Genomic DNA, 23,552 nt, shown 5'->3' with positions numbered 1-23,552 from the left:
TGATGTCATAGAAAATTTGTTATGCGTAACCTATATATTCCTCAAATTTGATTAAAAAGCTAAACTTAGGGAAGAGTACTCTAACGTTTAAGGTCAAATTTTTCCCGATTTTTTTTTTTAAATGCTCAACTAATTCCAAAAAATATCATTTTTCCCTTTTATATTTGTTTCTATCAAAACCTACTTCCCTCCATATTTTTTCCTTAAAAAATCTTAACAATTTTGGGCGCCCTATACATAGTGCACATTCCCAACTAGGCCAGGCAATCTGCCCTTTATTTGTTTATTTACCGCAAGAAATTGCTATGCTATGTGCCAAGTCAATCTGCCCTTTGAATCAACACAAATTAAATATAGTATACCTCTGTATATCTGTATCTATTTGAAATCCGAAACTCAAGCACATATTTTTGGATTTGGACACAAGGAAGCCGACTCAGTGCAAACTCAGAGTGCTCAATTTGACGGATTGTATGTATCAGACCAAGTATGCTCAGTTAACTCAAATTTTATTTTTTAGCCCACCCTAATCAATCATCAGACAGTGTACTGAATTGGGTAATTCTTTGTAATTTATTGATTTCAAAGTAGAGCATATAGTGAACCTTTTAATCAACCGCCACTTGTTGCAGCTCTAGCCTCTAGGCGTAAAATTAGCGGTTAAGGGCAAGCATCAGTTCCACAATGGAAGGATTTTCAGAAACACTTACCCGCAAAGTTACTTTTTATGCCTGTCCACAAAATAACATGAAGGAACAAAAAGAATCAATGACCTGCAATTCTAAAGAGGAGCTCCAAAGAGCAGAGTGAATATTTACAAGATTAAAATCTAGAGTCCATGAGCTGACCGAGGAAGCGCTCCTAAAGAATCTTAACTGTTGGGTATTTACTCTTTTGTACTTTGGTATAAGTTCCGACCGATTTTGTTTTATGAAGAAATCAATGTTGTATCGTACATCAGGGCCAGGACAATTGCCTCTTGGAATAATAATCTCTCAGTGGAAGCCAGTTGGCCTGGTACCACTTCTTTTCTTTCTCCCTTGTTTCCCCGATAGTCGATACTGCTAACATGCACTCTATAGTTTCTTATCCATGGACCAGCATCTTTGGAAAAGGGTTGAGCCAAATGAAGGTAGGAAAATGTATTAAGAGGAAAAATTATCCAAACGTCAGTGGCAGAGTGTCTCTCCATAGTTCACCCAGTTCACGAAGCTATCTGGAAAATCCTCGAGAACATTGGAACTTTGCCCATTATCAAAGGATAACCCTGTTCCTGTCTGCTCCTTACCCTACAGATTACAAGGCAGCAACAGAAGGAAATATTAACGAATAACACAGATGACCTATGTTTAAGGGGAGGAAAATTATTATACAAGGAACAAGATCACATTGCGGCTTTGATATCATATTGTTCCAAAAGAAACAGTTTATTGATCTAAAGCAACCATCCAAACTCAAAACAAGAAAACTGGATCCTATGACAATTGGACAATGGTTAGGTGCAAATATCTTCCTCATGAATGTTCCACACAAATGAGATAGTAAATAAATAACACTAGCTCCTTCAAGCATTCCAAAGGAGGGTTACTCACCTTCAAGCTGGATCCATATTCACTTGTGGAGGGGGTAGAATCTCCCATTATACCATTCACAACATTTTCCGATGATAGCCCCTCAATTGTAGAGTTCATAAGCATTGACGACCTGCAACCATTACATCTCAAGTCTAAGGTAACAATTCGGTTAACTAAGAGGCTTCTTTATCTATTTCCCAGAATGCAGCCAACTTATGATCCCACACCCCTCTCCCCCCCCCCCCCCCCCCCAAAAAGAAAAAAGAAAAGATCACAGATTTTAATGATTGCACCCTCCATTGGTAGGTTAGGTTGCTTGTTTCCTATCAGTAACAAGAATATTATCCCCTCAGCTCAATAAAAAAGTACCTCTCAAATGGCTCCTCCGCAAAAGAATTCCCAGAGGAAGATAGCCAGTCTAGATCAACAAAGTTTGAGAAGTTGTAAGGATCTCCATGTTCGGAATAGTAAATTTGATCACTTTCAAGGCACCGGTATCTTTGTAACTCTCCGAAAAGTTGCCTGCGAGGCATTGAGGGAGTGTACCTAGAGGGAAACCAGAAAGCATATAAGCTGAATCAGCATCAATTGGAGCATCATGATGTGTCACAAAAATTCAATGAAGCATTAATGACGTACATCACATATTATCCAGTCTTTACAATATACACTAGTTAGGAACTTGTGCATTGCACAATTTTTTGGAAAGAAGAGTCAAATAACAAATACACATTCAGGTGTAGATAGTTGATTATAATGTCAACATTTGTTTGTATTTATAATGATGTATTACTATCCTTTTTTCTTTATTTCCTTCTAATAATATTTATACAAATAGTATTTGATTCAAGGATTCAACCCTTAAACACTAAAGTTTAATGAGGATAAGCATCAAATAATATGTTGTGTGGGAAGGAAGTTACTTTTTCTTGTTTAGAAGGGAAGAAAAGATAGCATGCTAAATTACAACTAATTATAAATCCTTAATCTCATAAGAGTAATTATAAAGGATTCGTTACACAAACAGATATCTATTATTTGTATTTTTCATATACTGACAGAAGGAATAAAAAATTCCTTCCAAAAACAAACATCACATACTCTATTGTTCTCCAAACTGCCTTCTTTAGACTTCCTAGTTTCTTCTCTTGATTGGTTTTAATATTTAATATTAATTATGGACCAATACAGACTTCATTTGCGGTTATCTGTCCTTTACCACATGTCTACCATGCAAGCACAATACATAGCGGGTTATTTTCTACATCTACCAAGAAAATTAAATAGGTTTTCTTAGTGAATAAGGAAGGAAATTAATGAACCCAAAAAAGGCAGTTGTGTAAGGAAACCTTGAAAATGAAATATCACTCTCAGAAGTTGATATATCAGGTGATGACTCTGAAAGAATCTTGCTTTCTTGTTGTGATTGGACAGGCAAAACTGAGTTGGTGGATTTTTCCTGCCTAACATTCGGGGATGACATTGGTGAGCTGCTTTCACGAAGAATGCTTCCATCAGAAAAACATCTTTTGAAAATGGACCTTCAGATAGAAAAACAATCAGTTAAGAAAATGGGTCAGAAATCAATCTTTAAGAGACATCCATCAGTAGGAAATAAGTAAAAACAATAATTAAGAGATCAACCATTACAGACCGTATATTCATTACTATTTAATATATTCATAAATGTAAGAGTATCCACTATAAGATCAAGCTTGTGCAAATTTATTAACGACTTTCTCCAAAGATTGTAGAACCAAGACACCACACAACACATGCATGGGCAAGGACACTCAAATAAAGGCAATTAATTCACCTGGAAAGTTTTAATTGCCCAACCTATGTGGCTTACACCATACAATGGGAAAAAAAGAAGATTAATTAAAAATTAATCCTACCACATACCAACTATCAATCCAAGCTATGTAACTTCTTAAGCAGAAATGCAAACCAAGCAAACATGATATTTGAGAAAGTTCATTGGACTTTTCCCCGGATGACTTAAACGAAACATGAAGACTCCCAGTCATATATTCTATCTGCCAGAAATGATGAATTCTAAAGGCTTCAATTAGCCTACTACATACCTTCCATCTTCATCCTTATCATTTGGCCCATCCCTCCCAGCATAATAATGGTGGTCTGAATCCAGTTCCCAGAGTGCAGGTTTACCTTGTTGTGGTTGAAAATGACCCAGAAATCTGCTCAAAATATTGAAGGAATGAAGACAAATTCTAGCACTACATGTATGCATAAATAAAAACAACATAAAACTATGCAAGGATCAGCTAACATGAACTTCTAAGCACAACAGTTTTTTTTTTTTTTGCTAAAAGGACAGACAGATGACTGTAAGAATACATATAACCTTCATGAGCAGCCATCAAAGGACTTCTACAAGGGGGGAAAGAATTAACATTTTTACAGTGCTGAAGTTTGAAAACAGAAATCCTCATAGGGATACATTTAACAAGAAAATCAAAACACATGCATATATGCACGCTGCAACACAAATATTGCATATAACTGTGCAGACACAGTAGATGTAATAAAAGCAACTCTTACTTATCAACTAAAGGTAATACAAGACTTAGACTCAGTGGGAACTTACACATTTATTGCATCTTGCTTCTCTGCATCCATGTAAGCATTGCTGTAATACCGTTGAAGAGTTCTAAAGAACTCCTGAGACTGAGTTGCTGCTCTCCACTGACCCCTTCTCTCAGAAAATATCTGTACAGCATTAGAAGTTCAAAGGTTTCAAAGAGCCATAGCCAAATAAAGAATCAAGGTGATTAATCACCAATGATTTTTTTTATTTTGCAAATAAAATTTAATTTACAAGTACAAGTGTCAGTATGTAAGGTCCACGACCAGATACCTAACAGGTAAGCAGGTACAATTCCAGTCAATCTTTAGATCCAAAAGATAATCAGATGCAAATAACATTCAAAATAGAATTCCTTACCTTATTGTGAGCAGCTGAACCACCATACTGGTGTGCAAGTGTGTCACCCATTCTTTCATAAAATCCCATCAAATCATCAGCCAACGGAGCATCAAGGTCTATCTTTGGATTGTCTATAACTCCCAAAGCATGAAGCTGGTGTCCCAAAGAAGCCAACCCATATGCATATTGAGCAACATTTGTGCGATCCAGGCAGTCTATGCAATTGGTCCTAAGCACCCCCTTCTGGAACTTTGATGGCTTCACAAAATGATTTCCATTTGCAATATTGTTGCCTCCACTTGGTTTCCCTTCTATGGTATCAGAATCCTCATTATCATTAGCACTATGTTTTTGGAGAGCCAAATTACCATTGTCAACATTTCTGTTCCATATTTCCATTGTCAAAGTGATATCAACAAACCAGAATTATTTGTTTTTCTTTAAACAAAAAAAATTATGTACAGTAAGAGCCCCGTTATGAGATCTTATTAGCTATAATTTTGAAAATAAGATCTTAAAAGCAATAATTTTGACAATAATAGAAGTAAGATGAAGCTAAAATTTGTAAACTTATAGAAGCAGTTTTTCACTATAAAAAAAAAAAAAAAAAAAAAAAAAAAGTGCAACTGGATGCTTAAATACTCTGCAATTGATCATAACTATTATGTTGTTTCTAGGTCTGCTTCGTTCGATAAATAGGGAACAAAAGGATAAAACTAACTAATGAAACAGATCCAGACGTAAGCATAACTTTCAATATTCATGTATTTCAGAAGGCCAAGGGATACAAAAATAGGACCAAGACACTTGACATTATTTGTGTGTGTGTGTGTGTGTGTTCAGCAAGTGGATTGCTTAGGACTTGGGGAGGAAGACCAATAACAAAAAGTGGGGAAATAAAAACCCGGAAGCTTTGCATTTTTTCAATGACTAAAAGAAACAGACATACAGTGGACATAATTAACAGACAAGAGCAACAGAACAAGATAACAGCCCAAAACAAAAAGCACATTATGAATTGTTGGAACAACTGTTCTCGACAGTAAAGAACAAAAATTCTACAAATGATTGGCTGGTGCACTTATCCAAGTATTAAGCATGCAGAAAGATTATTAGAACCTGAATACCATTAAATGAGATGACTACTTACCCAGAGGCAGACCACTTAGTGTAACTCTCAGGTGTAAGTGCTGGTGTAAATTGACAATAGAAGAACCCAGTTAGAGTCAAGGCATATGTAGCCACTTTGCTCAATAGTAGTAAAGCATTTGTAGCTTTGCTGGAAGGGGAGGAGGAAACAAGGGTAATCAGGGAAGATAAAATTTCAGAGTACCATATTTTGTAAGAATTGATCATAAGATATACCTCCGAGAATGTTTGTGCAGATCCCAGTGAAGGAATCTAAGACGGTTCTCCTCAGATAGGTCTTTATTAATAAAATCAATTGCATTAGCAAACTCTGCACGTAGAATGGACTCTCGAGGCTTCTTCTCCTGTGTCTGTTGATTGCCAAAACAGATAAACAAATATATAAATCAAGAGAAGGCCAAAAAGTAATCTATCAAAATTAGATTGATATCTGTACTAAATTTAAGACCACACTATCATCCTCCTTATTTTTTTCTTTTTTTTTGAAATAGTACAACCAGTGTATTGTAAGAAAATAAAATAAGGACAGAATGAGGGAAAGAAAATAAAATAAGGACAGAATATCAACAGATGAACAGCATCAGAAACCTGTTGCTAAAGAACTTTACCTTGATTAGATTCAAAATAATTATGGGGTTTCCATATCTCTTCACAAGATTTTCAAAATGAAGCCTAGTGGCTTCATAGTTTTGGTCCTTCTTTGACACTGGAAGGAGACAAAAGTTAGTTACAGGAATTCACAGCAGAACCTTGAGAGCATAAGCTTATGCAAGAACGTACATATTATATCTGGTTTAATATTTAAACGCGAAGTTTCTTGCGACCAAAAAAGAGGGATTGAGCCACGGTTCTGTACAACAGAACTTATTTGCACGGGAAACCCCTCAGGAACATCCTCAAAGACAATCTGTTCTGTCTCAACATCATTAGCTACTCTACCCTTCTCATTAACACCACGTTTTAGATACCTATAAAAATAAAAAACAAGTGGAACATAAACAATCAGAATACTGGATAAGCATGAGCGTAAGTAAGCTAATACATATGTCAACATCACATATAAGTGGGCAGCAATACTTAATGATGAAATAATACATAATAATAATCTTGACCATGTTTAACAGCTTCAAGAAATTATAAGCTATAAGCAAGGGAACCAAGAAAACAATTTCAAATCACAACTTTGACAATAATGGTAAAAATCATCCCACCACTTTAGATTATCACAATAGTGCCTGATCACATCTTACAAGATTATCCAAACTTCCTTAATATTTTAGTAATCACTGGTTTATAAAACAGGTCACCAGTAAGCCAATACAATTTTCTTAACCTATGCATCCGTTCACATCAAAAGCATGGAATTGAATAAAGAATCAAAATATGAATGCACCCTCACCTGGTGCCCGCATAATGACGTGAGCGTCTTGCAATGAGTGTCAGTTTGTAGTCCCGTCCAGACATAGAGAAATTGGCCTACATTCAAATGGCATTGGGCCATCAGTCCAAAATCCGAAAATGAAGCTTAAAACAAGGACGAAAGCCATACACGCAAGTTTGGATGACAAGTTTTGGAAACTGAAAAGCTGGTAAGGATCTTTAAAATGTAGTAAAACACAAAAGAAAATTCACTCCATATACAAAAGTTCAAGCATATACATAAGATGCCAGCACATTTGTATCAATATGCAATAAAAAACATTAAATTTTGATTTTTCTTCTTGGGGGAGGGGGGTCTCAGTTAATTTAGAAAATAAATAAATAATTGCATGCTATCAGCACCATTAATGAACTTGTACTGAAGGAATTAAAGATCTTTAAAATTTTGGTAAAACAAAAAAGCGCATTCATTTGACATATAAGTCCAAGTGAAATCTCCTACAGAGTTACACTCACTCCATATACACATAAGAAACAGCTCATTTGTATCAATATGCAGTAAAAAGTACTAAATTTTTTTTTTCTTTTCCCTAGGGAGGGGGGGTCTCAATTAAAAAAAATTGCATGAGAACAGCACCTTAATGGGTATATGCAAAACTTGTACTGAAATAATACTTGTTAACTTACCTGGATAAAGCATTAAATTAATTATTTCTTCCGCATTATCTAAACAGCATTCAAACCTCACCTGTCTAAAGAAGCCGTAAACCAATGCAACAGTCCACAGAGTATTTTGGAGGTGATTCCGTATTCCCTGAGTTAAAAACTCATTCCAGACAAACATGGTTTCATACAGGACATGTCCAGTCTCCTTATCACACATGTTCTTTTGAAGACTACGCATAACATGGTATGAGTAGCTGAAAAAGAAGTCCTTTGTAAGGTCCACTGTGCATAAGAGCTTCTTGTATCTAAAGCCATCAATGAAACAGAGAAAGTATTAACAGATAAAACCAGACAAAATTTTAGAGTAAAAACATTTGGTCAAAAAAATAGCAAACAGATCTAATGACAAGCTGTAACAAAGAATAAGAATTTTACCCATTAAACTTTGGTTAAATAATGTTTCACCATAAAGGGAAAAAAAACGTACTAACAAAATTCTCAGAACTCTGTCCTCATGTTTTCACAATTTTATTTACATATTGATTTTGTCAGAACTACATAAATGCAAAACACCAAAAAATTACCAACGATTAATTTGCAAATACAAACTCTATATTACTTGTACCAATGATTAAACGGGGATAGTAAGAACAATCCAAATTGTAAAGATATACCAATCCTAAAGTAGAAGCCTTCACAGCATATTCTGAAATTACGCTTGCAATCATACATGTAACAGATTAAGACTGTTCTAAGAGTAAGAGAAAAAATTTAATTCCAAAAAAGTCCAAATAGAAAGAGACAGAAGAATGACACATCAGAAAAATTAATTCCTTCAAAATACAGTGATGAATACAGTATTTTTCCGAGCAATATTCATTGTTTCCTTCAGCAGTGCCATGGACTAAATACATGTACAAGCAGAATAGACTAAAGACCTGTTTTCAATTTTAGAATTAGCGAAACTGGACTGAACAGAAGAATTTGGAAGAGCGATCATTTCACTCTTGGAGACAGCATACACGGGGTGCCCACAGATGACGCCTATCTGTCTTCTTTTCGTGATAAGCAACATGTAATACGGCCCCAGAAATTTAATGAATCCTGGAAACGGCAAGCCACAATGAGTAATGGAATAAGTTTGATTTTGCATGAAGTGCACAAGAATATTTAGTAAAAATCTGCATACCAACAATGCCGTAACAAGTTGTGACAAACTTCAATCCACCGGTGGCCTTGTTCCCTTCATGTATCCGCCTCAAGAGGTCAGAACATTCAATTTCAGTATATGTGGTAGAATCTTCAAGAATGTTAAGCTCACAAGGATCCAATCGGTCAATCTTTAGTACTCTCCAATAGGTTCTACTCTTGTCCCTTCCGATCATGTAATAGTTCTGTGGCAGGAAAAAGAAAATGTATAAGTTGGTACGCATAGAACCCACTCTCCACAAAGCACAAAAAACCAGTAAAATTGATAAAATGTGATGATAACTAAACATTTCATAAATTTATAAAATTGGAAGTTTAATCAAAAACCCAAAAGGAAAATGGCACATAATAATGAAGAAAACGCATAAACAAGAAGAGAACATGCATTGTTGATTCAAACGCTACCATTAAACAAAGAAACTATATCATCCCACCTGACGATGAAGAAAATTTATGCAACATAACAAATGAGAATAAATAGAAATAGAAATAGATCTTTATTATAAGAAACAAACCGAGCTGAATGAAATTACCGATCGAGTCTCGTAGAGCCTGAATTTCTGCATATCGAAATGTTGAGGAGGAGGACGAGGAGGAGATTCGTCTCCGAAGTGAGACGAGGACTCATTCTCTGAGGACGACATCGTTTTAGTACGGAATTCAGATCCCCGAGCCTCAGGCTCAGGGTTTCTATCAGAATGGCATGCACAATCCAATCAAAACCGAATACGCAAATTCTTCTTATACTGAAAAACTGTTCGGAATCATTCACCTAATGAAACCCGTGTGTGTAATTCAAGGTTCGGCTGCTTCAAATACAACATTTACAATCAAACTTTCCCGGAAAAATGAAGAAAGAAAACTAGAAAACCCTCAGCAGCAGACTTTGACCTTGCCAATTCCAACTCCTCCTGTTTCCATTCGCAAAAACAAAGACCTCCAAAAGCTCTGCTGCGCACAGCGAATTGAAATCTGGGCAACGATTTCGTGAAGTAAGAGAGAGCTTTTCTTCTTCAAAATTCTGATCTTGAATCGAGCAAATCGAATAAAGGAGCCGGAATAAATTTTCAGAGACCGAATAATATAATAATTGCCAATAAATATATATAATTGGAATATATACGTATATATATACAATTACACAGAGAAACGCAGAGACAGAGAGACAGAGAGAGAGAAAGTTGGGGGTTTGAAAATGGAAGCTTTATATGGAAGGGAAAAGCTACGAGGAGAAATGGAGAATATCAAGCAGAAAATTTGGGGGGAGCAAAAAATCTGATAAAAATAAATTTCAAAAAAATAAAAGAAAGTTGTAGAAAAATAGAAAGAGAGAGTTTGGGGAGGTTCGAGAAGAAATGGGGTTGGAAAAACCAGAGCGGGCTGTATCGAGAAATTGGAAAAGGAACAGAGACCTAATTATTGATGATGTTAATATTGTTTTTTTGTATGGTTTGCTTTTTTTGATTTTTTCTGTTGTTGTTGTTGTTGTTTGTAAGGTACATATAACATATATGAGAAAACAGGGAAGCAAAAGCTCAGAGACTCAAAGAAAACCACAACTTGGGACCTTGGTGACCGCTCAATCGGTCCACAGTCCACACATTATTTTCATTAATTTCATATAATTACTTGCTAAATAATTTTTTTATTTTAAATAATAGAACTAATTCTGAATTTGTGTACTAAATTTAATTTTAAATAATGTGTATATATAAGTAGTAGTGCTAAGAATATCAAATTTCAATAAAAAATCATCTGACAAATTTCAATGATTTTTACATGACTCGTTTAAAATTTACTTATTTTACAATATGTGACATGTATAATAACAATTCATTTAATATTCAGAATTTAAAATTAAAAAAATTGTGATTTTTACATTATTTGTAACTTTAATATATGAATAATACTATACTTACCACATTTCTTATACCACATTCTTATACCATCTCACGTGTCATTATTTTATTGGACATAATTTTTCTTTTTCTTTTTAGGTTTTTCTTTTTATTTTTTAATATCCAATGTATGAATGCCATGTAAGTTGCCACATAAGGTGGTATGAAATTATGGTATAAAAATGTGGTATATCTAGCACTACTGTTAATATATATATCAATTAAATAATGTCTCATCATATGAAATTCAAATTTGATACATAAATCTCTTGTAGTACTATTTTTCATTTTCACCCTAATTTTCTTCAACTGACTTTGATTACTATTTAATTATTTATTAACCGATAGAAATACCAATTATTAAAGCTATTTCACTTATTTCACCCTAATATCTCCTTACTTAAAAATTAAAATGCTCATTGGCTCATTGGCTCATTGGCTCATTGCTATGACTCTACAATGTTATCTTTTAGGGTAAATTTTTCCATTTTAAATATAGTCATATAAAAAACTCACCTTTCGGGATTATTAATTCTTAGAATGGAAGCTTTGGATTTTTGTAAAAGCTTCATGTCGTAATTAGACCCCATCCTAATCAATGTTAGAAAACGCTTACTTTGGAATCAAAGGCAATTATAGGAGGATTTTTTCAAAGATATATATTTAAATTTTAATAGACTTTAAATGACCCGATACAATGTAGTATTTTAAATTTGAATTCATGTATTTATTTTCCTACTTTCCATATAAATACAAATATGTAGACATTGTTAAAATCTCATTTACGCCATTTATATTAACCAGAATTTCTATAATTAAAATATAATATTAAAATTTACCTTATGTATTTTAGGGAGAAATCTACCCTACACTTTGGAATTAATTTACATAATTCCACCAATAATTATTGTCTTTCAACAATTAACCATTGAACAATATAATTTTTGTAAACTATGATTATAACATTATGCTTGTTTTTTTTAATTAAGAATGGTAGTATCCTATTTTACTTCATATCAAATAAAGAAAAAATATCATATTTTATATTTTTTATTAAACAATGTTGGAACATATAACCTCGAATATAAGGGGGATTAAACTCGAGACAAGAAAGAAATGAACTCATATAACCTGGAATATAAGAATAAATGCTTTCAACAATTAAAGCTACAAGCCTCAACATGGTAGAATTCTACTTCCCTCCATAGTTTTAAGAGATAATTAGGCTTAAGTCTTTTAGAAAAATAATTTTTAGATGGAGACCGGGAGTGTTTTAAAATTTATAAGAAAATCCTTTTAATTTATAATAATTTATAAAACAATCCTGTTAATTCATAATAAAGTCATTTTAATTTATAATAAAATCTTTTTAATTCATAATAAAGTCATTCCCTAATTTGAAGGGTATTTCTCCCTATTTGAAGGGTATTTCCCCTCTTAGGGTGTAGAGTGGGCTTTGTAGAGACTTCATATTAGGTTTTAATTCTGAGATTTTGGGCGGATCCCAAAATCTTGGAGTTAAAAACATAACATAAAGCCGTCAGAGAAGAAAAATAAAAGGATTTAATTAAAAATCCTAAATTAATACCGATCTTAGTCTAAGAAAGGTTCATAAAATAGACTGAACTTTAAGTCTCCCTAATTCTAATGCATAAAGGCGATTAAATCCAATAGTGCTTTATTGTCACTCTTTTTATTTGATATCCTTAATATTATTCTTTAACATAAATGGGCTAACCGAACCCACTTTTGTTTCACATGTAAAAACGAACCATAGGAAGTTAACAACCAAATTGTCTTGACTCGAGCGGGTCACCCATTTGACTCGAAAAAGTCCATTAGCTTTTTTGATATATTTCAAATTTCAATGGCCGTACCAAAAACCAGATTGTGAAATTATAGTTTAATTATTCATTAAGATATGAATTAATATAATAAAATAGATATTAATATTATACAAAATGCATCTGCTGATGAGTAATGTGCAGTCATGATTCATGAAACCGAACCACCCGGATTTCGTCCACCACGCAGTTGCAGTTGCAACCACGATTGGCTGTCACTTTAATTTAACACCTGTCACTCTGCTAATAATTGATCATCGTTCACACTTCACATTCCCATGTCTTCTTTCACCGAGTCTTTGAGTTTACATGGCCAAACCTCGCTCAGGTCTTTTTCAGAACAAAATACAAGTGCATACAAGTCAATTTAAACGAGGAAAAAGAGAGAAAAAAAAAAAAAATAGGAACGTGTTTCATGCATACATGATGACCCAACTTTAACTCTAAACTGGCTTCAGCTAAGCTTAGTTCAATTATTGATGCCTTGATGCCTTTGCCATTACAAAATATGGGCAACATGTTTTTTCAGGGTGTGTTAAAGATGTTGGGTTTGGATTTTATGTTAGCTTGTTTTATATTATTTAAGGATTAATAGTGAAATGTGAACCGACAAATTTAAAAGGTCAAAAAATTATATCAAGAATTATATAGAAATAGTTATATTTCTATGATTGCACTGATCAAATATGAGAATGAAATTATTTTCCTATTCTCAAATCTTGAGTTCAAGCACCAAATAATTCTTGAATTTTTATGTATTTCTACATTGTGGGAAGTGTGGTGGCTTAATATACATTATTTATTCATTTCATAAGTTTATAAATTTGTTTTTTTGTCTAATGATTAGCTAACAGCTCAATCAATCTGCCAGGACGGGTACGCACCAAGTATATACCATATGGACTGCGGCATGCTCAAGTATATACCATGTGCATATACACCATATGCTTAATTTTCTTTTATAAACTACCTACCACTTATAATATATCAAACTACAAAACGGGTTCATTATATTATTTGGGAATACTAGTTCCTTCTTAGGCACGTGTGAATTTATTATTAATTAGTTATGAAAAAGAGAATGTGGCACATTCATACACCCCCTCTTAATAAATGTTTTATTTTCTTTTAAAAAATAAAAGCCTTATTATAGCGTTGCACCATGACCAAACAAAAAAAGGGGAGAAATGGTCGAAAATTATTAGGATTTCAATTATATGTTGTATTTCCTCAAAAAAAAAAAGTTATATGCTGTATATGTTATTATTTGTTTCATTCCTGGAATATATATATGTATTACAACTCCAAAAATTATGAATCTATAAATATGACTCTACAAACGTTTAAAAGTGTTATGAATTTTTCTTTTTTGTGTTCACACACCATAGGATTATAATACATGATTACTATTAAAGGTTGCAAATTCAAATTATAATGTAGAACGATGTTGAACTCTGTCAAAAACCCAAATTGAACTTAGAGAAGTTCAATTGAGCATGGAGGTATCAGCAATTATATGTAAAATCATAGCCATCATAAAAAAAGATGGTACACAAGTGGAAGATCTGAATTCTGACGAATTTAACATATGCCTAACCATTTTATAACCAACATTAACTATGGAAAATGTCAACTCCTACAGCTGGGACAATAGTGGCCATGATCCTTGCTTAAAGTATTTCCACATGTGTAGCAGAAAGCAGTTCTGCACCTGCAACCAACCCAAAATAAATAGAAATTGATCACATAACACATTCAAGGATTCATATGACAAAAACAGTTGAAAGTTGAAACAGTGTTTTGAGTAATTGATCAGAACAATAGGAAAGTAGTGCCTATACATATCTAAAGCTCTAAAATAGAAAAGCCTGTCCAGTGTCCACTATGCAGTAATTGGGGCAAATGGCATGTGTATCTTTGGCTTGGCTTTTTTGTTTTTCGGTCAGGATATCTTTGGCTTCTTAGCCACCCTTGCTAGAGAGAGAAAGGAAGAGAGCAATGGTGGTTAGAAAGCCACATCATGTGGTACCACAAATATAGTACAATGACATGGTCCTCCTAACATTACCCATTTACAAAACTTCTAGTCTTTATGGAAGGCATGCAATTGCAGGCTAGCTACTTCCTACCTGGTCCTGCTATATATCTTAGAACTGAAACTGCTCTGCTTCTGGGTTATCAACCATGTAACCAATGGTGAGCTTCTGCTTATCAAAGAAGAAGTCTTCTAGGTTGTTTGGTCCTACAAAGGAAGGGGCTCCATTCCAGAGAAACTTTGCAAATTGCTCATGAACCCTCTCAGTTATATGAAAAGAATCCCACCATACATAATCTTCAGCATTCTCACATAACTGGTAATCTTTGACCTGCTTTGTGCCTCCACAGGTGAAGATGCCCCCATATGGTCCACTTCCACAACAAGCATTCGCTCCATCCTTGAAGCCTACAACACAGTAAAATATTAAGTTGTAGTCATTTGCGAAACTGGCGTAACCTCCCCACTGGATTGATTTCAAGGAATTAATTGTATTACTGTAAAGTTTGGGAAAAACTTAAAATAAAGCACACATGACACATACCATATTTGGAGGGATCACTTATTCTGTCAGGGAGCCAATTATAAAAATCAGAGTTGCAGTACTTGAACTCTTTGAGCATATGTTGAAGACCTGTGAGCAGAGCTTTTAAGGCATTGTTATGTGCTAGTGCAAGGGCAGAAGCTGCTTCGAAGCAACCCCCTTCGCTGGCTTTGGCGTTCAGAGCTCTAAAGGCGGGCAAGCAACCAAGCGGAGGCAAGCTTAAGAAAGCAAATTTTCTACCACCTTTCTCATACAACACCTGCATAAAAAGACAACCCAAAATTCAAATCAATTGGCCTGTTTTGGAGGAGAGCCGTCTAGTACTCTACAATGAAAACCCGTAAATAATTAAGGCTTACTTGGATTGCCTGGGTCAAGTTTCCAATGACTATCCTCACATATTGTTCAGGGTCATAGTGTTCCTGCATTTTTGGATTGCCTAAATAACCACCCATATAATCGTTGCTTCCAATACTAATGAAATAAACTGCTTCTGCTATCACTTCCTTTGCTTTCAGGTCTCCTAGTTTTTGTGTCAATGATTTCTCCACCTCTTCAAAGTTTTTCAATTGTGTCTGAAGATCAATCGCCTAAAAACGACAAATTCAAAACATTTCAGGATATATATACATGCAATCCCTTATGGCAGATATAATTCTGATTTGATTTCTTCAACATAAGATTATAGAGTAATGTCATTTTACCGGATACTTGACATGCATATTATATGGGCCACAAAAAAATTCATCTCATCACTGGTTCAGATTGACAGATTGACAACATAACATGATAGAATGTCACGCCAGATAAAATTAATTTCTCAACATACGTATGCATGCACAATATCTACTCACACAAAATAAGAAGATCATGATTCAGATCCATAAAGATAGAGTTTCCTTACCAATCCTTGATTAGTTTCAGGGAGAATGCCAGCCCCACCAGATGCAAAGTTAACACCCTTTGTATAGTCAGCAGCAGAGGGTTGTAAGAATGGAGGGATTATTGGCAGCTTTGCATATTCAGCTGCATACAATATGATCATGCAGTAATTAAGCTAATTAATTAGCATATATGCAAAATTCAAGAAGAACATACAACAACTCAATTCTAGCACCTTTAATCATGGAAACTGAAGAATTGATGAGATCATATTCAATATTCATATCTACTTAACTTACTTACCTATAAAATCTACAATGACACGACCGTCGGAGAAGCGTCCTGTGGGATGTTCAAAGAAGCCATTCTGGCCGTAGGGCTTGTAATGTGCTTGGTTCTCAGGAATGGTGGTGATGTAGTTGTTGTTGCCAGGATCTACAGTGGAGTCACCAAAAATGAACAAGGCAGCAGTAATACTAGTACTACTCCTCCTGTAGTCCAATGAAGAATATTGATCAGTAGCAAATGCTCCATAGCTAATTGACAGAAGCAGAGTAGAGATGATCAAGTGATTCAAGAGAGAAATCTGCAGGCTTGCCATCTGGGAAAAAAGTCAATTGTTAATGCCTCCATCCTCTCTATAGGTACTTATAAATCTTTAATAATTTTTTAATAACCATATATTATTAATTAGTTACCTTGTAATTATCACCCTAGACAATGACTATTAGCGGACGGCAAATATTGATGGAGCCTAGAGAATGAGCAATTAAAAAGGATAGTAGTCTTGTCTTATATTTGGTGGACTTATTAAGAATTTAGGACATGATTTATACTTAGAATTATAATATCAAATAAGTAATAATTAAGATTTTTGTCCCTTGCTCAAAGGTGGTGTAGCATGAAACTTGCCTGTCATGGTTCGTCATATCCTGCCCATAAGCAGTACTGTCTTGTATTCTAAACGAGGCCATAAAGTACTATTTCTATATTTAAGGTACATTAATATTTACTTTTTTTTTTGGTCAAAATAAACAACTCCCTCTCCGCCTAAAAGTTGTTTATTTTGAATACGAGAAGGACTACAATCAATTGTATAGGTTGACTTCAAGAGCACTTTATTGTCGTGAAGGACCCAAACTACTTAAATAGTAAAATGCACATCTATGAAGAACCAGCTTGACACAGAACTAGAGAAGCAAATGATAAATCGATTAAGGGCCCAAACTAATTAAATGTACATCTATGAAAGACCAGCTTGACAGAGAAACATGAATGAAAAGCCAACCATAGCTAGTAGTCACATGATAATGGATTAATGTCCAGACACGAGTTAATTTTGGTTCAGCTAAAGGTCACCTTTTTTTGAGAGCAGTTTTGCTCACCTCCTTTAACTCAGGTGTATGCTCACCTCCCATCTAAAATACTGCCACGTGTTTAAAAAACTAACCATGAGTTAACTATTGTATTTAATTATTTATGATGTTATAATGATGAGAGAGAAAAATAATTTGACAACTCCTTTCTTATTTTATCCTTATCTTTTATTACTCTAACTTTTTTTTATCACCCGTTAATTTATCTTTTCTCTTTTATTTAATTATTTCTAATAATTTTTACTTCTTTTGTTTTTTTGCTCTTCTCCAGTACGCCTATATTATCTAAAAAACCACATGCATTTAATAATTTTTGCTTTTTTTTTGTTTGCTCTTTTCTAGTATGCCTCCAGTACCCAAAAAACCACATCCAATTTTTTTGGGTCTTCTCATGTATACACCTTTTATCTACTTTTTTAATTAATTAAAAAAAATAATCCAACAACACTTTTTTTTTTTTTTTTTGCCTAAGAGTTCTTCTTTCTTGTCTCATATATGACCTTTTCAGATCAAACAAATTCTTAAGTCAATCCAAGGTGTTGCAGCATTTGAAGAGAGAAAAATAGTTGCAACGACATAATTTTTTTTTTTTTGAACTCATGTAACTTTTTTATTGGATTTTCTATGTATGTAAATGAGTTGTTTTAGATTTTTGTTTGGCCAACATTTTAGATTAAACTTTGCAAATGAGTTTTTTGTTCGAATTGCAAATGTGTTGTTAGAATATTTTTATTTTTTAATTAATTAAAAAAATAGATAAATGTGTATACATGAGAAGACCCAAAAAAATGGATGTGATTTTTTTGAATACTAGAGGCATACTGGAGAAGAGCAAAAAAACAAAAGAAGTAAAAATTATTAGAAATAATTAAATAAAAGAGAAAAGATAAATTAACGGGTGATAAAAAAAAGTTAGAGTAATAAAAGATAAGGATAAAATAAGAAAGGAGTTGTCAAATTATTTTTCTCTCTCATCATTATAATATCATAAATAATTAAATACAATAGTTAACTCATGGTTAGTTTTTTAAATATGTGGCAGTATTTTAGATGGGAGGTAAGCATACACCTGAGTTAAAGGAGGCGAGCAAAACTGCTCTCCCTTTTTTTTACCAGGAGTGAGTGCCATTAATGCTTGTCCAACTAAATTAATGAAAAGAAGACGTGACTATTGAAATATACCATTTGCAGTGATGCCAATGGATTGGCGGAGGACACTGATTGATTGGCAATGTAAATTTTTTGAGTCTGATCGTTTGGGCACTTGTTAGTCGCTAAAATATTAAGTTCTACCTTCTAACTCTCGGTTAATGGCTTAAATTTAGTTTTTACATAAGAAAAATTCTCTACAACTGACCACAGTTTTTTGTTATATTGGATTATATTCCATGCAAAAAAGAAAAATTATATTTTTCTTTACGATGAGCTACTTTTTTCTCTGATATTTTTTCTTATTCTATTTTTTAATTATATAATATATTTTTATGATTAAAATTCTTCATTTTTTAGATTTTTTTCAAAGATTATTTTTGTAAAAAATAAATAAAAATAAATATTATTTAATTATATAACTATTATGAAATAAACAAAGTATAATTGGTACCGAAACTATATGTTTATTTTATAATAGTTACATAACTTAATTTGGTTGATTTTTTCCATCATAAAACTATGCTACGAAATTGAAAGAGAAGGTAAATTAAAAAAGGCAGTGAGTATTTGTCTATATTAAAACATGATATTAAAGAAAGAAAAAGCTCAAAATGTTAAAAAATTGGAAGAAAAGGAAATCAAGACGGTGCGTTTCAAGGATGCACATAAACAGGAGGGTGTATCTGTAATTTAGTTGACGAACGAAATCCTCCTTCATCTTGTTCCTGGTTCCACAGCGACCTCGTTTTGGCGAGTTCGCCACATTCTGCAAACCCTATATTACCAATTCGAAAAGCTCCTTGCGTTCAATTCAAAATTCCAATTGTATCAATGACTTCGTCAAAGAAACATCACAAGGAGAAAGTTGTTCGCCGCAAGTGAGTAAAAATTTCATTGTGTTTCCTCCACTATACAACACACCTTAGGTTCCTTATTCAATGTTTAACACGTAACGTAGTCGATGCGAGGCATCACCATCATATTCAATCACATTAATTTGTTCCCAAGTTATTTATTTATTTTTTCTTTCTTTTTTAATTTGTTCTGGTTTTGTGTAATGAAGCTGTTTTTCTAAAGTTTGGGATGAAATTAGCTTTAATTTGTTCAGAATGCAGATTATGGGTTTGATGTTATGTTTATGTGGGTACTGCATGCAGAGAGGAGAAAGCAGCAGAACTACCAGAATTACCAAAATACAGAGACAGAGCTAAGGAGCGTAGAGAAGATCAAAATCCTGATTATGAGCCAACTGAATTGGGTTCTTTTCACGCTGTTGCGCCTCCCGGGAATGTTGATCTCCGGTTATAGTCCGAACTTTCATGTTCAACTTGTCAATGGCTTTCCCATTTTATTAGCTTAATCGTATTTTCAATGGTGTTTGCAGGGCAGCTGAAGTACAAAAGTTATCCATCGAAAAGAGCAAGTATCTTGGAGGTGTGTGTGTTACTCATAATAATAGAAAATTGTTCCCATTGTGTTAATTTCAGGGTCTCATTTTCCCATGTATGATAATCGTTTTTTATTTTTTATTTTTTCCTGGGTAATGTTAATTTTATACTCAATTTAACATGTTTCGCAGTTTTATGTACCATGTATATTAAACTAATTTTGATGGAAATGACCTTGCATTTGTTGCTATTTATAAGAGTTTATGATGACGCACGATCAATATTTTTGATGATTAGCCATTTCTGTTACTTTATGCTGTACTGGATTAATTTTGTTCAGGTGATGTGGAACACACGCACTTGGTCAAAGGTTTGGATTATGCTTTACTTAACAAAGTAAGAAGTGAGATTGACAAAAAGCCAGATGCTGGAGATGAGGCTGATGCAAAATTGAGGTAATTGTATATGGGTTACTTATCATAAATGTCATGGCTATGTCTTAAAATCTCAGTTATCTTTGCAATTTCAGTAATAAAATTTGGAAAACATGATATAGAAAGATTAAATTATGTTGATATTGGCCATTTAAGTGTTAATATGAGGTATTGATCTATAGATGTAATGGTCAAAAGTCAATAACTTCTTTAGCTGTGTCATATCATATGTACTAACATGTGCTTCCTATTCTCTGACAGAGCATCTCAGGAAGACCAAAAATTGTCATTTCGCACTGCAACTGCAAAGGTGTGTTTCTTTGGTGATATGATGAGGCACTTTTGTTCTTAAATCATAATCTGTTTTCATTGAGGTCTTCTTTCTGTGTTTCAGTCAGTATATCAATGGATAGTCAAGCCCCAAACGGTTATTAAAACCAATGAGATGTTCCTTCCTGGTAGAATGTCATTTATTTTTAACACGGTAAGAGTCTTTATTGCTCGTTTTATTTTAAGCTTGTGTTATTTATAGCAGAGCAGTCTAGTGTGTTTGGGATTATTTTGTGTTTAGTCTGTTGCACATTTTAAGCTTTCCTAAACCATTATAAACCTTGGTGGCCTGTTTAGGATCATATTGTGTTTATTTATGGAAGTTCAAACTTTGAGTAGGAGTGTTTTGTAGGCATGTAGGCACTTAAAGGCTTAAAGCTGAGAGTACTGAGCTTTCTATTGTCGGATACTATCAATATGATGACTCTTTTTCCTATCAGTTTACCCCATGTTATCTTATTTTGAATATCAGGACGGCGGATACTCTCATGACATTCCAACCACCTTGCATAGGAGTAAAGCCGACTGTCCACAGCCAGAGGTTAAAATATTCATGATCCCTTGTTGCTATCTTCCTTTTAGTGTTGGACTGTATCTGATTTTGGCTTCTACTTATTGTGCAGGAAATGGTAACTGTGAGTGTTGATGGTTCCGTACTTGATCGAATTGCTAAAATTATGTCATATCTTCGTCTTGGATCTTCTGGGAAGGTTCTCAAGAAGAAAAAGAAGGAGAAAGATGCAAAAGGTAATTTCCCTATGCTGCTTTTCCCCAAAAGTAAGTGGAAATCATCAGTTTATGCGACATTAGGTTCTTGATACATTCGTCTGTAATAGACTGGCATAATTAGTGGAAGCTACAAAATATATACTTCATATTGGTGTCATGCCTAAATGGTTATTGTGGCAATGTGCTCAATGGAATCAGTTAACAACTAGTCTAGATGGTCATTTCTTATTCAACTCAGATTTTCTAGACATTAACCAAACTAAACTAAATTATTCTGGGGTGCTGGCATTCCAGAATATGCTGTGATGTGGGGGAAGAAATCAGATTCCATAAACTGCTTCCATCCTTCATCCCATCTGCCATTTGTGGTTGCTTATTTATTTAGTTATTTAATCAAGTTCTTTTCTTGGCCCCATTTATTTGAAATACAGGAAGGATTTCAGTTGTTGGCAATGAATATGATGAAGTGGATAAGCCCTCGAAGCCTGATGTTGGTATTTTGAAGAATGAAACTAAAAGAGAGATTTTGCCACCGCCTCCACCTCCACCTCCACCCAGGAAAACTCATATAGAACCAAAAGGTCCAAGTATTGCTAGAGCAGATGAGGATGACATTTTTGTAGGGGAGGGTGTTGACTATGCTATTCCTGGTAAAGATTTGAGCCAAAGCCCTCTCTCTGAGGACATGGAAGAGTCTCCCCGGAACAAGGAGAAAGTTTCTTATTTCGATGAACCTGCTTATGGTCCTGTCCAACCCTATGGGATGCCCCAGGAATGGCAGGAACCGGTATGTTGATCCTTGTCTTTGTTCATTATGAAGATTGTAGTACAAACTGTGTTCTAAACAGAATCTTGACTTGCATTTTGCCATGGATGCCTTATCCTTTGTTGATTGATTGGATTTAGAATGGATACGACGCGACACAAACACAAACAATGGCTGGTGCCTACCCAGCAGAGTGGCAGGAGTACCAATATACTGAGCAAATGGCTTATCCTGAACAATACCTCCAGCCAAATATGGAGTCTTACGATGTGCAAGCAGGTTTAAACATACAGGATCCACGCTTTATGACTCAAGAGGAGAAGGATCGGGGTTTAGGGTCTGTGTTTAAGCGGGATGATCAAAGGCTTCAACAACTGAGGGAGAAAGATGCTCGAGAAAAGGATCCCAACTTCATCTCAGAGAGTTATTCTGAATGTTACCCTGGCTATCAAGAGTACAATCGTGAGATTGTTGAGAGTGACGATGAAGATGACTTGTCAAAAATGGATATGGGTGGACGAGTAAGTATCTTAAAAACCAATAATCTTTTTTATACTGCGTACATTAAAAAAACTGTAGGCTTGATTCTTTTTAGTCTCACTGTAGCTTAGTTTTGTATGGCATTCAACATATTGGAGAACATTTGTTAGTAGTGATTCTTTGTGTGCTTCTATCCTCGTAAATGAGCACTAAACAGTTAGAGGCGCAGCATTATAGTTGTATTCAGTTGTGCTTGACGCAGATGATTCATATTGTTGTTCAACAGTTGTCTCTGCACTACTGAATCTTTACAAGATCTGTTACAATCGGTGCTTATGTCGTTGTCAATATTTCTGAACAGGCTAAGGGTCGTCTTCACCGGTGGGACTTCGAGACAGAAGAAGAATGGGCAACATACAATGAGCAGAAGGAAGCTATGCCAAAGGCTGCATTCCAGTTTGGCGTGAAGATGCAAGATGGCCGAAAGACACGAAAGCAAAACAAGGACCAGAAGATCACTAATGAGCTGCACAAGATCAACAAGATACTTGCCAGAAAGAAGATGGAGAAGGAGATGGATGGTGAGGGTGGCAGTTATGATGATGATTTACAGCCTGGAAAGAAGCTTCGAGTTTGAAGCTAAGAAGTTAGGTTAACAAATTGTAATATTTATTGGGAAAATTTTGATGTAGCTGAAAGTGCGTTTGGATGGAGGAAAGTGAATGAAAAATATGAGGAACCATTTCCTTTTCTGTGTTTGATTGTT

General features: G+C 34.3%; 3 protein-coding genes across 3 annotated transcripts; 1 reads left to right on the top strand and 2 right to left on the bottom strand.

Moving 5' to 3' along the window:
- Positions 1 to 693: 693 nt before the first annotated feature.
- Positions 694 to 10,414, bottom strand: LOC147285006 (Phosphoinositide phosphatase family protein). Its single transcript, XM_086243094.1, has 16 exons — positions 9,462 to 10,414; positions 8,909 to 9,113; positions 8,658 to 8,823; positions 7,802 to 8,024; positions 7,073 to 7,149; positions 6,454 to 6,641; positions 6,282 to 6,379; positions 5,890 to 6,023; positions 5,675 to 5,803; positions 4,543 to 4,906; positions 4,186 to 4,307; positions 3,662 to 3,775; positions 2,924 to 3,115; positions 1,944 to 2,120; positions 1,593 to 1,704; positions 694 to 1,289 (listed from the first exon to the last, which is right to left on the bottom strand). Exons 1-16 carry the CDS (start codon positions 9,570 to 9,572, stop codon positions 1,170 to 1,172), a joined length of 2,532 nt encoding a protein of 843 aa, XP_086099220.1. The 5' UTR covers positions 9,573 to 10,414; the 3' UTR covers positions 694 to 1,169.
- A 3,909-nt stretch (positions 10,415 to 14,323) lies between these two features.
- On the bottom strand, positions 14,324 to 16,732 carry LOC147285005 (GDSL esterase/lipase 5-like). Its single transcript, XM_086243097.1, has 6 exons — positions 16,435 to 16,732; positions 16,154 to 16,275; positions 15,609 to 15,839; positions 15,250 to 15,508; positions 14,800 to 15,113; positions 14,324 to 14,381 (listed from the first exon to the last, which is right to left on the bottom strand). The coding sequence occupies exons 1-5, from the start codon at positions 16,730 to 16,732 to the stop codon at positions 14,818 to 14,820; spliced, it is 1,206 nt and encodes a 401-aa protein (XP_086099223.1). The 3' UTR covers positions 14,324 to 14,381; positions 14,800 to 14,817.
- A 2,621-nt stretch (positions 16,733 to 19,353) lies between these two features.
- On the top strand, positions 19,354 to 23,543 carry SMU2 (RED family protein). Its single transcript, XM_086243828.1, has 11 exons — positions 19,354 to 19,537; positions 19,817 to 19,960; positions 20,044 to 20,093; positions 20,388 to 20,502; positions 20,743 to 20,791; positions 20,876 to 20,965; positions 21,284 to 21,352; positions 21,435 to 21,558; positions 21,972 to 22,327; positions 22,447 to 22,827; positions 23,148 to 23,543. The coding sequence occupies exons 1-11, from the start codon at positions 19,491 to 19,493 to the stop codon at positions 23,421 to 23,423; spliced, it is 1,701 nt and encodes a 566-aa protein (XP_086099954.1). The 5' UTR covers positions 19,354 to 19,490; the 3' UTR covers positions 23,424 to 23,543.
- Positions 23,544 to 23,552: the final 9 nt, after the last annotated feature.

Source organism: Dryas octopetala, chromosome 5, assembly GCF_963921425.1.
Source record: "Dryas octopetala chromosome 5, drDryOcto1.1, whole genome shotgun sequence".
NCBI classification, from domain to species: domain Eukaryota; kingdom Viridiplantae; phylum Streptophyta; class Magnoliopsida; order Rosales; family Rosaceae; genus Dryas; species Dryas octopetala.
The sequence above is the reverse complement of the archived record's forward strand: the minus strand, read 5'-3'. Positions and strand labels throughout refer to the sequence as shown.

Excerpts from the sequence above, each read along its gene's own strand:
- LOC147285006 (XM_086243094.1), bottom strand. The coding sequence starts at position 9,572 with ATGTCGTCCTCAGAGAATGAGTCCTCGTCTCACTTCGGAGACGAATCT. Across the intron at positions 6,024-6,281 it reads TTATTTTGAATCTAATCAAG|ACACAGGAGAAGAAGCCTCG; the intron begins GTAAAGTTCTTT and ends GGCAATCAACAG. Across the intron at positions 5,804-5,889 it reads CTGCACAAACATTCTCGGAG|CAAAGCTACAAATGCTTTAC; the intron begins GTATATCTTATG and ends CTCCCCTTCCAG.
- LOC147285005 (XM_086243097.1), bottom strand. The coding sequence starts at position 16,732 with ATGGCAAGCCTGCAGATTTCTCTCTTGAATCACTTGATCATCTCTACT. Across the intron at positions 15,840-16,153 it reads CTGAAACTAATCAAGGATTG|GCGATTGATCTTCAGACACA; the intron begins GTAAGGAAACTC and ends TGTCGTTTTTAG. Across the intron at positions 15,114-15,249 it reads AAGTGATCCCTCCAAATATG|GCTTCAAGGATGGAGCGAAT; the intron begins GTATGTGTCATG and ends ACTGTGTTGTAG.
- SMU2 (XM_086243828.1), top strand. The coding sequence starts at position 19,491 with ATGACTTCGTCAAAGAAACATCACAAGGAGAAAGTTGTTCGCCGCAA. Across the intron at positions 20,503-20,742 it reads GAGGCTGATGCAAAATTGAG|AGCATCTCAGGAAGACCAAA; the intron begins GTAATTGTATAT and ends ATTCTCTGACAG. Across the intron at positions 22,328-22,446 it reads CCCAGGAATGGCAGGAACCG|AATGGATACGACGCGACACA; the intron begins GTATGTTGATCC and ends GATTGGATTTAG.